The sequence below is a fragment of the Corvus hawaiiensis genome, chromosome 29 (genome assembly GCF_020740725.1).
Source record: "Corvus hawaiiensis isolate bCorHaw1 chromosome 29, bCorHaw1.pri.cur, whole genome shotgun sequence".
Taxonomy (NCBI): Eukaryota; Metazoa; Chordata; class Aves; order Passeriformes; family Corvidae; genus Corvus; species Corvus hawaiiensis.
Window position 1 is genome coordinate 3,026,167 of NC_063241.1, and position 14,523 is coordinate 3,040,689.

The following is a 14,523-nucleotide window of genomic DNA, read 5'->3' on the forward strand; positions in this document are numbered from 1 at the left end:
GGATCTCTACCCAAATTCCTGGGATTCCTCCCAAAAACTGCCATTCCCATCGATTTTCCCCTGAATTCCCCGGATTTCTCCCCAAATTCCCGGGATTTCTACCCAAATTCCCCGGATTTCTCCCCAAATTCCTGGGATTCCTCCCCAAAAACTGCCATTCCCATCGATTTTCCCCTGAATCCCTGGAGTTTCCACCCGAATTCCCGGGATTTCTACCTGAATTCCTGGGATTTCTCCCCAAATTCCCCGGATTTCTCCCCAAATTCCTGGGATTCCTCCCCGAAAAATCGCTTTTTCTCATCGATTTTCCCCTGAATCCCCGGAGTTTCCACCCGAATTCCCGGGATTCCTCCTCAAGCCCCTCTCATTCCCTCCTCCCCGGCCGGCATTCCCGGGATTTTGGGGCTGACTCCCGTTTTTTCCCCGTGCCAGGACACGGTGTCCGTGCACCGGCCCAGCTTCTACGCCGAGCGCTTCCAGCGCTTCATGTGCCACACGGTGTTCCGCAGGATCCCCCGTGAGTGCCCCTGCCCTTCCCAAATCCCCTCCCTTATCCCAAATTCCTCCGGCACCCCCCAAGCAATTCCCGCATCTTGGCCCCGCTCCTGATTTTCCCCCTTTTTCCAGCTTTTTCCCTGCTTTCTTCAGCTCGTTTTTGCTTCTTTTTCCGTTAAAAAACAAAAAAAAAAGCTGGAGAAGTGGGGGGTTTTAATGGGTTTTTTTTTTTCCCCCTCTTTTCCCTGCTTTTCCCAGCCCTCTCTTCCTCCTCTTTCCCTAAAAACCCCCTGGAAAAGCTGGAAAAGTGGGGGTTTTTATGGATTTTTTTTCCCCTCTTTTCCCTGCTCTTCCCAGCCCTCTCTTCCTCCTCTTTCCCTAAAAACCCCCTGGAAAAGCTGGAAAAGTGGGGGGGGTGTTTTTTCCTGGAGAAGGCTTTTTTTTAAGGATTTTCCCCCCCTTTTCCTCCTTCTCCCCCTCTTCCTTCCCTCAGACCCCCCGGAAAATCCCAGAAAATCCCGTTTCTCATGGAATTCTCCCCTTTTCCCAGTGAAACCCTCCCCTTCCAAGAAGAGCCGGAGCGGCCCCCGCCGTTCCCAGGAGGAGCTGCCAGGGGGGGATCCCATCCCAAATCCCGGGATCCGGGGACGCCAAAGCCCAGCTGACCACGGAGGCGGACGTGGAGCAAGGTGGGTTCCAGGGAATTTTTATCCCAAAAATCCCCCATTTTTATCCCCCAAAATCCCCCATTTTTATCCCCCAAAATCCCCCATTTTTATCCCCCAAAATCCCCCATTTTTATCCCCCAAAATCCCGCATTTTTATCCCCCAAAATCCCCCATTTTTATCCCCAAAAATTCCCCATTTTAATCCCGAAAAATTCCCCCTTTTTATCCCCCAAAATCCCCCTTTTTATCCCCCAAAATCCCCATTTTTATCCCAAAAATTCCCCATTTTTATCCCAAAAATTCCCCATTTTTATCCCCAAAAATCCCCCATTTTTATCCCCCAAAATCCCCATTTTTATCCCCCAAAATCCCCATTTTTATCCCCAAAAATTCCCCATTTTTATCCCCAAAAATTCCCCATTTTTATCCCCAAAAATTCCCCATTTTTATCCCCAAAAATTCCCCATTTTTATCCCCAAAAATTCCCCATTTTTATCCCCAAAAATTCCCCATTTTTATCCCCAAAAATTCCCCATTTTTATCCCCAAAAATTCCCCATTTTTATCCCCAAAAATTCCCCATTTTTATCCCCAAAAATTCCCCATTTTTATCCCCAAAAATTCCCCATTTTTATCCCCCAAAATCCCCATTTTTATCCCCCAAAATCCCCATTTTTATCCCCCAAAATTCCCCATTTTTATCCCCAAAAATTCCCCATTTTTATCCCCCAAAATCCCCATTTTTATCCCCAAAAATTCCCCATTTTTATCCCCAAAAATTCCCCATTTTTATCCCCAAAAATTCCCCATTTTTATCCCCCAAAATTCCCCATTTTTATCCCCCAAAATTCCCCATTTTTATCCCCCAAAATCCCCATTTTTATCCCCCAAAATCCCCATTTTTATCCCCCAAAATCCCCATTTTTATCCCCCAAAATCCCCATTTTTATCCCCCAAAATTCCCCATTTTTATCCCCCAAAATCCCCATTTTTATCCCCCAAAATCCCCATTTTTATCCCCCAAAATTCCCCATTTTTATCCCCCAAAATCCCCATTTTTATCCCCCAAAATCCCCATTTTTATCCCCCAAAATCCCCATTTTTATCCCCCAAAATCCCCATTTTTATCCCCCAAAATTCCCCATTTTTATCCCCCAAAATTCCCCATTTTTATCCCCCAAAATTCCCCATTTTTATCCCCCAAAATCCCCATTTTTATCCCCCAAAATCCCCATTTTTATCCCCCAAAATCCCCATTTTTATCCCAAAAATTCCCCATTTTCATCCCCGAGCTGCTCCTGGTGTGGGAATGATCCCGATCCTGAACTTCCAGAGGTTCCTGGGTTATTTCCAGGGGCTCCAGCCCTGATCCCGAATCCCTGGGCTGTCCCTGGGGTGTTCCCAGCCCTGATCCCGAATCCCTGGTTTGGTCCTGACCCCATTCCTGATCCCAGTGCTGTTCCCAGTTTCCCAGACCCCATTCCTGACCCCAGTCCCATTCCTGATCCCATTCCCAGGTTCCCATTCCTGATCCCATTCCCAGTTTCCCAGACCCCATTCCTGACCCCAGACCCCATTCCTGATCCCATTCCCAGGTTCCCATTCCTGATCCCAGTGCTGTTCCCAGTTTCCCAGACCCCATTCCTGACCCCAGTCCCATTCCTGATCCCATTCCCAGGTTCCCATTCCTGATCCCATTCCCAGTTTCCCAGACCCCATTCCTGACCCCAGTCCCATTCCTGATCCCATTCCCAGGTTCCCATTCCTGATCCCATTCCCAGGTTCCCATTCCTGATCCCATTCCCAGGTTCCCAGACCCCATTCCTGACCCCAGTCCCATTCCTGATCCCATTCCCAGGTTCCCATTCCTGATCCCATTCCCAGGTTCCCAGGCCCCATTCCCAATCCCAGGCCCCATTCCTGATCCCATTCCCAGGTTCCCATTCCCAATCCCATTCCCAGGTTCCCAGGCCCCATTCCCGATCCCATTCCCAGGTTCCCATTCCTGATCCCATTCCCAGGTTCCCATTCCTGATCCCATTCCCAGTTTCCCAGACCCCATTCCTGATCCCATTCCCAGGTTCCCATTCCTGATCCCATTCCCAGGTTCCCAGACCCCATTCCTGACCCCAGGTTCCCATTCCTGATCCCATTCCCAGGTTCCCATTCCTGATCCCATTCCCAGGTTCCCAGGCCCCATTCCCAATCCCAGACCCCATTCCTGATCCCATTCCCAGGTTCCCAGGCCCCATTCCTGATCCCATTCCCAGGTTCCCATTCCCAATCCCATTCCCAGGTTCCCAGGCCCCATTCCCGATCCCATTCCCAGGTTCCCATTCCTGATCCCGTTCCCAGGTTCCCAGGCCCCATTCCCGATCCCGTTCCTGACCCTGATCCCATTCCCAGGTTCCCAATCCCGTTCCCAGGTTCCCAGGCCCCATTCCCATTTCCGATCCCATTCCCAGGTTCTCAGACCCCATTCCCAATCCCATTCCCGGGTTTCCAGACCCCATTCCCGATCCCGTTCCTGACCCTGATCCCGTTCCCAGGTTCCCATTCCCGTTCCCAGACCCCATTCCCAATCCCGTTCCCAGGTTCCCATTCCCAGGTTCCTATTCCCAGGTTCCCATTCCTGTTCCCGTTCCCAGACTCCATTCCCAATCCCATTCCCAGGTTCCCAGACCCCATTCCCATTCCCAGGTTCCCATTCCCGATCCCATTCCCAGGTTCCCAGACCCCATTCCCAGGTTCCCATTCCCATTCCCAGGTTCCCATTCCCGTTCCCAGGTTCCCGTTCCCATTCCCAGGTTCCCATTCCCAGGTTCCCATTCCCAGGTTCCCATTCCCAGGTTCCCAGGTTCCCATTCCCGTTCCCAGGTTCCCATTCCCGTTCCCGTTCCCATTCCCAGGTTCCCATTCCCATTCCCAGGTTCCCATTCCCAGGTTCCCAGGTTCCCATTCCCGTTCCCGTTCCCATTCCCAGGTTCCCGTTCCCATTCCCAGGTTCCCAAGTTCCCATTCCCAGGTTCCCAGGTTCCCAAGTTCCCATTCCCAGGTTCCCATTCCCAGGTTCCCAATCCCATTCCCAAGTTCCCGTTCCCATTCCCAGGTTCCCAGGTTCCCGTTCCCAGGTTCCCGTTCCCAGGTTCCCATTCCCAGGTTCCCAATCCCATTCCCAGGTTCCCATTCCCAGGTTCCCAGGTTCCCAGGTTCCCATTCCCAGGTTCCCATTCCCAGGTTCCCGTTCCCAGATTCCCAAGTTCCCATTCCCAAGTTCCCGTTCCCATTCCCAGGTTCCCAGACCCCGTTCCCAGGTTCCCATTCCCAGGTTCCCAGGTTCCCAAGTTCCCGTTCCCATTCCCAGGTTCCCGTTCCCAGGTTCCCATTCCCAGGTTCCCGTTCCCATTCCCAGGTTCCCAATCCCATTCCCAGGTTCCCGTTCCCAGGTTCCCATTCCCAGGTTCCCGTTCCCATTCCCAGGTTCCCAATCCCATTCCCAGGTTCCCATTCCCAGGTTCCCGTTCCCAGGTTCCCAGGTTCCCATTCCCAGGTTCCCGTTCCCATTCCCAGGTTCCCGTTCCCAGGTTCCCATTCCCAGGTTCCCGTTCCCATTCCCAGGTTCCCAATCCCATTCCCAGGTTCCCGTTCCCAGGTTCCCATTCCCAGGTTCCCGTTCCCATTCCCAGGTTCCCGTTCCCATTCCCAGGTTCCCAATCCCATTCCCAGGTTCCCATTCCCAGGTTCCCGTTCCCAGGTTCCCAGGTTCCCGTTCCCAGGTTCCCAGGTTCCCATTCCCAGGTTCCCGTTCCCATTCCCAGGTTCCCGTTCCCAGGTTCCCATTCCCAGGTTCCCATTCCCAGGTTCCCGTTCCCATTCCCAGGTTCCCAATCCCATTCCCAGGTTCCCGTTCCCAGGTTCCCATTCCCAGGTTCCCAAGTTCCCATTCCCAGGTTCCCATTCCCAGGTTCCCGTTCCCAGGTTCCCATTCCCAGGTTCCCAAGTTCCCATTCCCAGGTTCCCGTTCCCAGGTTCCCAAGTTCCCGTTCCCATTCTCAGGTTCCCAGGTTCCCATTCCCAAGTTCCCATTCCCAGGTTCCCATTCCCAGGTTCCCGTTCCCAGGTTCCCAAGTTCCCGTTCCCGTTCCCAGGTTCCCAGGTTCCCATTCCCAAGTTCCCATTCCCAGGTTCCCGTTCCCAGGTTCCCAGGTTCCCGTTCCCAGGTTCCCGTTCCCAGGTTCCCGTTCCCAGGTTCCCATTCCCATTCCCAGGTTCCCATTCCCATTCCCAGGTTCCCGTTCCCAGGTTCCCATTCCCAGGTTCCCAAGTTCCCATTCCCAGGTTCCCGTTCCCAGGTTCCCAGGTTCCCGTTCCCAGGTTCCCGTTCCCAGGTTCCCATTCCCATTCCCAGGTTCCCATTCCCATTCCCAGGTTCCCGTTCCCAGGTTCCCATTCCCAGGTTCCCAAGTTCCCATTCCCAGGTTCCCGTTCCCAGGTTCCCAAGTTCCCGTTCCCATTCTCAGGTTCCCAGGTTCCCATTCCCAAGTTCCCATTCCCAGGTTCCCGTTCCCAGGTTCCCAGGTTCCCGTTCCCAGGTTCCCAAGTTCCCGTTCCCAAGTTCCCATTCCCAGGTTCCCGTTCCCAGGTTCCCAAGTTCCCGTTCCCATTCCCAGGTTCCCAGGTTCCCATTCCCAGTTTCCCATTCCCAGGTTCCCGTTCCCAGGTTCCCAAGTTCCCGTTCCCATTCCCAGGTTCCCAGGTTCCCGTTCCCAGGTTCCCATTCCCAGGTTCCCGTTCCCAGGTTCCCAAGTTCCCGTTCCCATTCCCAGGTTCCCAGGTTCCCGTTCCCAGGTTCCCATTCCCAGGTTCCCGTTCCCAGGTTCCCAAGTTCCCGTTCCCATTCCCAGGTTCCCAAGTTCCCATTCCCAGGTTCCCGTTCCCAGGTTCCCAAGTTCCCATTCTCAGGTTCCCGTTCCTATTCCCAGGTTCCCGTTCCCCGGTTCCCAAGTTCCCGTTCCCATTCCCAGGTTCCCAAGTTCCCATTCCCAGGTTCCCGTTCCCGTTCCCAGGTTCCCAAGTTCCCGTTCCCATTCCCAGGTTCTCAAGTTCCCATTCCCAGGTTCCCGTTCCCAGGTTCCCAAGTTCCCGTTCCCATTCCCAGGTTCCCAAGTTCCCATTCCCAGGTTCCCGTTCCCAGGTTCCCAAGTTCCCGTTCCCAGGTTCCCGTTCCCAGGTTCCCAAGTTCCCGTTCCCGTTCCCAGGTTCCCGTTCCCAGGTTCCCGTTCCCATTCCCAGGTTCCCGTTCCCAGGTTCCCAAGTTCCCGTTCCCGTTCCCAGGTTCCCATTCTCAAGTTCCCGTTCGCATTCCCAGGTTCCCAAGTTCCCATTCCCAGGTTCCCATTCCCAGGTTCCCGTTCCCAGGTTCCCAAGTTCCCGTTCCCGTTCCCAGGTTCCCGGCCGGACCTGCTCCCGCGGCCGCTCCCCGGCTCCGGGGCCGATGCCGGCAGTGACTCGGTGGCCACGTCCCTGTCCCTGTCCAGCCCCTCCCTCGGCAGCGCCGGCGCCGGATCCCCCCCCAGCAGGTAAAGCTGGGAATGCCGGGAGCCATCCCGGCGGGACGGGGCGGGAGCAGGGGCCTGGGGTCATTCCCGAGGGTTTTGGGATCGTTCCTGAGGGTTTTGGGGTCGTTCCTGAGGGTTTTGGGATCATTCCTGAGGGGTTTTGGGGTCGTTCCCGAGGGTTTTGGGGTCATTCCCGAGGGGTTTTGGGGTCGTTCCCGAGGGTTTTGGGATCGTTCCTGAGGGTTTTGGGATCATTCCTGAGGGGTTTTGGGGTCGTTCCCGAGGGTTTTGGGATCATTCCCGAGGGGTTTTGGGGTCGTTCCCGAGGGGTTTTGGGGTCATTCCCGAGGGTTTTGGGATCATTCCCAAGGGGTTTTTGGGGTCGTTCCCGAGGGTTTTGGGGTCATTCCCGAGGGGTTTTGGGATCATTCCCGAGGGGTTTTGGGGTCATTCCCGAGGGGTTTTGGGATCGTTCCTGAGGGTTTTGGGATCATTCCTGAGGGGTTTTGGGGGTCATTCCCGAGGGGTTTTGGGGTCATTCCCGAGGGGTTTTGGGGTCGTTCCCGAGGGGTTTTGGGATCATTCCCGAGGGGTTTTGGGATCGTTCCTGAGGGTTTTGGGATCATTCCTGAGGGGTTTTGGGGGTCATTCCCGAGGGGTTTTGGGATCATTCCCGAGGGGTTTTGGGGTCATTCCCGAGGGGTTTTGGGGTCGTTCCCGAGGGTTTTGGGATCATTCCCGAGGGTTTTGGGGTCATTCCTGAGGGGTTTTGGGGTCGTTCCCGAGGGTTTTTGGGGTCGTTCCCGAGGGTTTTGGGGTCGTTCCCGAGGGTTTTTGGGGTCATTCCCGAGGGGTTTTGGGGTCATTCCCGAGGGTTTTTGGGGTCGTTCCCGAGGGTTTTGGGGTCGTTCCCGAGGGTTTTTGGGGTCGTTCCCGAGGGTTTTTGGGGTCATTCCCGAGGGGTTTTGGGGTCGTTCCCGAGGGTTTTTGGGGTCGTTCCCGAGGGTTTTTGGGGTCGTTCCCGAGGGGTTTTGGGGTCATTCCCGAGGGGTTTTGGGGTCATTCCCGAGGGGTTTTGGGGTCGTTCCCGAGGGTTTTGGGGTCGTTCCCGAGGGTTTTGGGGTCATAAACTGCAGGAGAAGGTTTAACTGGGATGGACCCCTCTGGAAAACCTGGAAACTTCTGGGTGGGATTGGAAACGTTGGGAATTCTCCCGACCTGTTCCAGACGTGCTCCAGGAAGGTTTGGTTGGGATAAAACCTCTGGGAAACCTCTGGAAACTTGGGAAAGAGTTGGGAGATGTCCTGATGGACCCCTGGAATTCCCTGCTCCTTCCCAAGCTCCAGGAGGGGATTTAAGCGGAATGAACCCTCTGGAAAAGCGGGAATCCTCCCTGTGGTTGGGATCCCCACCCGGGGGCCGCTCCCGGCATTCCCGATTTTCCGGCTGATCCCGGATTCCCGCAGGTCCGTGGGGGTCGAGGTTCACACGGCCGAGGGCTCCAGGCCCGGAGCAGCTCCCGGAGCTTCCCTGCCCAGGTGAGGGAGGATCCAGCCTTTTGCATGGAATGTTCTCCGGGAAATCCCGGGACTTGGCCGCTTTTGGGGTCGGTTCCTTCCCAGGCATTCGGAGATTTTGGGATTTCCTGGAATTCCGGGCTGGGAACAGCAGGAGATCGGGATTTGCGGCTGGGATTCCTTGGATTGATTCCCAAGGATTCCCCAAATTCCCGCTTTTCCCGTTGTGTTTCCAGCGGATCCCCCGGCCCTTCCCTGCCCCTGGAGCTGGAGGAGCTGCAGGAGACCGAGATCAGCTTTGTGAGTGTTTTCCAAGGAAAAACTGGGAATTCCGAGGGATTTGGGAGGGACTGGGGGGGGGGTTTGGATCCCGGGATGTGGGAGTGGAGTGGGATCGGCTCCTCCCTCCTTCCCAAAGCTCAGCCGGGAAAATTCCAGGGTCCTGGGGAGCCCCAAATCCCTGGAAACTGGAGGAAAAGGAGGAAAATCCCTCATTCCCAAGGGTCTGGAATATCCCACATCCCATCCTGAGCATTCCCAGACTCTCCCGTTTCAATCCCAATGGATTCAACTGCCCCCAAATCCCTGGAATTGGCTGAAAAGGGGGAAAACCCCTCATTCCCAAGGCCTGCAACGAGCCTGGAATATCCCAAATCCCATCCCGAGCATTCCCAGCTTTTCCATCTTCAATCTCAGCAGGATTTGGGATAATCCTGGGCTCCCCCTCCTCTCCCAGGGGGGAAATTTTCGGGAAAGGCCCCGAATATTCCATAGGGCAATTCCCAACTTTCCCCTCATTCCCTGTTTCTCTCTTCCCAGTGAAGCGGTGCCGACGGCTCCCGGATGGAATCCCAAAAATCCCTCGAATTCCCACTTTTCCACCAATCCTGGGAGCTGGAAGACCGGGAATCCCCTTGGAAAACCGGGAATGGCACCCGGGAAAAACGTCGGGATTCCCCTGGAATTCTCGGAGCCGCCGTTTTCCTTGGAAAAGCGAGGAAGAGGAGCTGCTCCAGCGAAGGGATGAAACCCTTGGGAAGAGGGAGCTGAAACTTCCCAGGAATTCCTGAATTTTGGGATAAAAGGGGGGTGAATTCCTGGAAAATTCCCAGCGGGAATCGGAGCCGCGCCGGGAATTGGTTTGGGGTTTTTTTTTTTTGGTATTTTTATCCCGATTTTTTTGGAAGTTCCTTTGGATCTGATCCCAGTTTTTAGTCCTGCAGGAATTCTTGGGATTATTAATTATTAATTATTATTTTTTATTGATAAATCGGGATTTGTTCCGGCTTTTCCAAGGAAAAATCCCAGGGAAAACAGGGAAAAAGAGGAGCAGAAATCATGGAAAAGCTCCTGGCTCCTCCTCCCTTTTCCCAGCAGGATTTTTGGGAAGCTTTTCCCACAATCAGGGAAGAATTTGGGGACTTTTTGGGGATTTTTTGGGATCTTCAGAAGCCGAGCCCTTCCTGGGATTTGCAGCCCCGTTTTTTTAAGGATTTCCCTCAAAAATCCCGGATCAAATCCCAGTTTTCCGAGCCCCAAATCCCATTTTTTAGAGCTTGGCTCTGAGATTCCCACAAAATCCCCGCCTCCCACAAAACTCCAGCTGCGTTCGGAGCAGATTTTGGGATGGGGAAAAAAGCTGGAATGAGGAATTTTCCACCTGGATCCATCCCAAATCCCAAAATCCCGGAGCAGCCCCTCGGACTGGAGCTGACTTTGCACTCCATCCCTGGTTTTTTTTTATGGAAAAAAAACGACTTTTCCCAAGATTCCTGCTTGGAAAACTCCCAGCTTTTTATAAAAAACCCGGAATTTCGAGCTTTCTATGCCGAAGAAATCGTGGAATGTAGAGCAGGAAGGGAATTTTTTCCGGGAGATTCCCAAGGCTCTTCCCACTTTCCCCTTCTCCATATTTTTTTAAGGAAAAGCTGTTTTCTCCCCCCCCTAAAATCCCGGATTTTTTCCCTCAAAACCCCCCCTGGAATGGCCTTATCCCGGGAATCCGGAGCTGGTTGGATCTCAAGGGCTCTCAGCAATTCCCACCTGGGTTTTCCAAGGTTCCCAGAGGAAATTTGGGGAAGATTCCGTTGGATTTTCCCCTTTTCCCGTGGATTTTCCCCTTTTCCCTTGGAATAACTGTCTATATTAGACATTCTCTTCCCAATCCCTGTTTATTCCCATTTTTTATTGGACCAGGAGGGGGAAAACCAACCCAATTTTCCCGATTTTCCCCATTTCTTCCCCCCCCCCCCCCCCCCCCCCCCCAGGATTGAATATTTATGAAGTATTTAAATATTTCGGGATGCTTCCCCTTTTTCCTGGGAATTCTCCTCCTCCGGAGGCTGGGCCAGGCTGGGATGTTCTGGGCTGGGGTTGGTTGGGTTTTTTCCGGGATCTGCCTGTTCCAGAGGGGCCGGAATGGGGGAGGGTTTGGGAATTCCGGGGAGGATTTTCCAGGAGATAAAAGAAAGGATTTGGCTTCTCCGAGGACAGATGGACTTTCCTTGGAATTGGGAATGGAATTCACGGAATTTTCGTGCCCGGCTGGGAATTTCTGTCACCTCACCCGGGAGAATCCGGTGCCTCCGGAGCGGCTCCGGATCGTGGACGGACTTTCCCTGGAATGGGGATGGAATTTTCCTGGCCTGGGGATGGAATTCATGGAATTTTTCCTGGCCTGGGAGCGGACTTCCCGGGAATTAAAGTCCCCATTGTCCCCCTCACGGAGCCGCCGGCCCCGGGAGGATCCGATGCCGATGAATTTCTCCTGGATTGGGGATGGAATTCTCCTGGATTGGGGATGGAATTCTCCTGGATTGGGGATGGATTTCTCCTGGACTGGGGATGGAATTCCTGGAGTTTCCTGCCCGCTCGGGAGCCGCCGTCGCCGCCGTCCCCTCGGGCCACGCCGGGAGCTCGGCCCCGGGCTGGACCTGCCCTGGCCGGGGGGGCGATGGAGCCCAGGGGGTGTTCCCGGACTGGGACTGGACTGGGACTGGACTGGGACTGGACTGGTTCCTGCATTGCTTCCTGCATTGGTTCCTGGATTTGCTCCTGGATTTGCTCCTGGATTTTTCCTGCCTTTCCCAGCCCCCCAGGCCTCTGTCCCCTCCGTCCCCTCTGTCCCCCCCGGAGGTCCCCGGGCGGGGCCACCAAGAACTTCCGGGTGCTGCTGAACCCCCCCGGCTGTGCCTCTGTGTGGGGGAGGGACGGGGGATGGACAGAGGGATGGACAGAGGGATGGACAGGGGATGGACAGAGGGATGGACAGTGGGATGGACGGGGGGATGGACAGAGGGATGGACAGGGGGATGGACGGGGGGGACAGGGGATGGACAGAGGGATGGACGGGGGGATGGACAGGGGGATGGACGGGGGATGGACAGGGGGATGGACAGGGGAGGGACAGAGGGATGGACAGGGGGATGGACAGGAGATGGACAGGGGGATGGACAGGGGATGGACAGAGGATGGACAGGGGGACAGGGGGAGGGACAGAGGGATGGACAGGGGGATGGACGGGGGGGATGGACAGGGGGATGGATGGGGGGATGGACGGGGGGGGACAGGGGGAGGGACAGAGGGATGGACAGAGGGAGACAGAGGGATGGACAGGGGAGGGACAGAGGGATGGACAGAGGGATGGACGGGGGGATGGACAGGGGGGATGGACGGGGGATGGACAGGGGGATGGACAGGGGGACAGAGGGATGGACAGGGGATGGACAGAGGGATGGACGGGGGGATGGACAGAGGGATGGACGGGGGGGACAGGGGGATGGACGGGGGGGGGACAGGGGGATGGACAGGGAGATGGACAGGGGGAGGGACAGAGGGACAGAGGGATGGACAGGGGAGGGACAGAGGGATGGACAGAGGGATGGACAGGGGATGGACGGGGGGATGGACAGAGGGATGGACAGGGGGAGGGACAGAGGGATGGACAGAGGGATGGACAGGGGGATGGACAGGGGGATGGACAGAGGGATGGATGGGGGGAACAGGGGGATGGACAGAGGGATGGACAGAGGGATGGACAGGGGGATGGACAGGGGGATGGACAGGGGATGGACAGAGGGATGGATGGGGGGGACAGGGGGATGGACAGAGGGATGGACAGGGGATGGACAGAGGGATGGACGGGGGGGGACAGGGGGATGGACAGAGGGATGGACGGGGGGGGGACGGGGACAGCTCAGGGTGGCTTTGGGGACAGGGGGATGGACAGAGGGATGGACAGAGGGATGGACAGGGGATGGACGGGGGGATGGACAGAGGGATGGACAGGGGAGGGACAGAGGGATGGACGGGGAGATGGACAGAGGGATGGACAGGGGATGGACAGAGGGATGGATGGGGGGATGGACAGAGGGATGGACAGGGGATGGACAGAGGGATGGATGGGGGATGGACAGAGGGATGGAGGGGGGGGACAGGGGCACAGCTCAGGGTGGCTTTGGGGACAGGGAGATGGACAGGGGATGGACGGGGGGAGGGACAGAGGATGGACGGGGGGGGAGAGGGGATGGACAGAGGGATGGATGGGGGATGGACAGAGGGGTGGACGGGGGGACAGGGGATGGACAGGGGGACAGCTCAGGGTGGCTTTGAGGACAGGGGGATGGACAGGGGATGGACAGAGGGATGGACAGGGGGACAGGGGGATGGACGGGGGGGGACAGGGGGATGGACAGAGGGATGGACAGGGGATGGACGGGGGGATGGACAGAGGGATGGACAGGGGAGGGACAGGGAGATGGACAGGGGAGGGACAGAGGGATGGACAGGGGAGGGACAGAGGGATGGACAGAGGGATGGACAGAGGGATGGACAGAGGGATGGATGGGGGGGACAGGGGGGATGGACAGAGGGATGGACAGGGGATGGACAGAGGGATGGATGGGGGGGACAGGGGGATGGACAGAGGGATGGACAGAGGGATGGACAGGGGGATGGACAGGGGGATGGACAGGGGGATGGACAGAGGGATGGACAGGGGATGGACAGAGGGATGGACAGGGGGATGGACAGAGGGATGGACAGGGGGATGGACAGGGGGATGGACAGAGGGATGGACGGGGGGGACAGGGGGATGGACGGGGGGGGGACAGGGGGATGGACAGGGGATGGACAGAGGGATGGACAGAGGGATGGACAGGGGGATGGACAGGGGGATGGACAGAGGGATGGACAGGGGATGGACAGGGGGATGGACGGGGGGGGGGACAGGGGGATGGACAGGGGATGGACAGGGGATGGACAGAGGGATGGACAGAGGGATTGGACAGGGGGATGGACAGAGGGATGGACAGGGGGATGGACGGGGGGGGACAGGGGGATGGACAGAGGGATGGACAGGGGGATGGACAGGGGGATGGACAGAGGGATGGACAGAGGGATGGACCGGGGGATGGACAGGGGGATGGACAGAGGGATGGACAGAGGGATGGACGGGGGGGACAGGGGGATGGACAGAGGGATGGACGGGGGGGGGGACGGGGACAGCTCAGGGTGGCTTTGGGGACAGGGGGATGGACAGGGGAGGGACAGAGGGATGGACGGGGAGATGGACAGAGGGATGGACGGGGGATGGACAGAGGGATGGATGGGGGATGGACAGAGGGATGGACGGGGGATGGACAGAGGGATGGACGGGGGATGGACAGAGGGATGGATGGGGGGATGGACAGAGGGATGGAGGGGGGGGACAGGGGGATGGACGGGGGGGACAGGGGGGATGGACAGGGGATGGACAGGGGGATGGACGGGGGGGGACGGGGACAGCTCAGGGTGGCTTTGGGGACGGGGATGGACAGAGGGACAGCTCCGGGTGGCTTTGGGGACGGGGGGATGGACAGAGGGACAGCTCAGGGTGGCTTTGGGGACGGGGATGGATGGAGGGATGGACAGGAGGACGGACGGGGGGGAGATGGGGATGGACGGGGACAGCTCAGGGTGGCTCTGGGGACAGCTCAGGGGCCATGGGGACACTCCTGGGGTGGCCCTGGGGGTGGAAGAAGGGGACGAGGACACCCTTGGGGTGGAGGGGACACGGGGACACCCCTGGGGTGGCTCTGGGGGGCAAAGGGCCATGGGGACATTTCTGGGGTGGCTCTGGGGGGACATGGGGACGGAGAACCCCCCTAGGGTGGCGTTGGGGTGGGGGGGACAAGGGGACACCGCTGGGGTGGCATAGGGGGTGTCGGGGGGGGGGGGACACGGGGACAAGAGACCCCCCCCCGGGTATTCTTGGGCTGGGGGGGACACGAGAGCTCCTCGCGGACCC

General features: G+C 57.2%; 1 protein-coding gene across 1 annotated transcript in view; it reads left to right on the forward strand.

Moving 5' to 3' along the window:
- LOC125318069 (putative PIP5K1A and PSMD4-like protein) overlaps positions 1 to 14,523 on the forward strand; it is a 39,049-nt gene that overhangs the window by 14,158 nt on the left and 10,368 nt on the right. Inside the window, 6 exon segments of the mRNA XM_048288429.1 lie at positions 433 to 517; positions 1,046 to 1,092; positions 1,094 to 1,184; positions 6,609 to 6,741; positions 8,187 to 8,258; positions 8,474 to 8,614. Coding sequence (XP_048144386.1) covers positions 433 to 517; positions 1,046 to 1,092; positions 1,094 to 1,184; positions 6,609 to 6,741; positions 8,187 to 8,258; positions 8,474 to 8,614 — 569 coding nt within the window.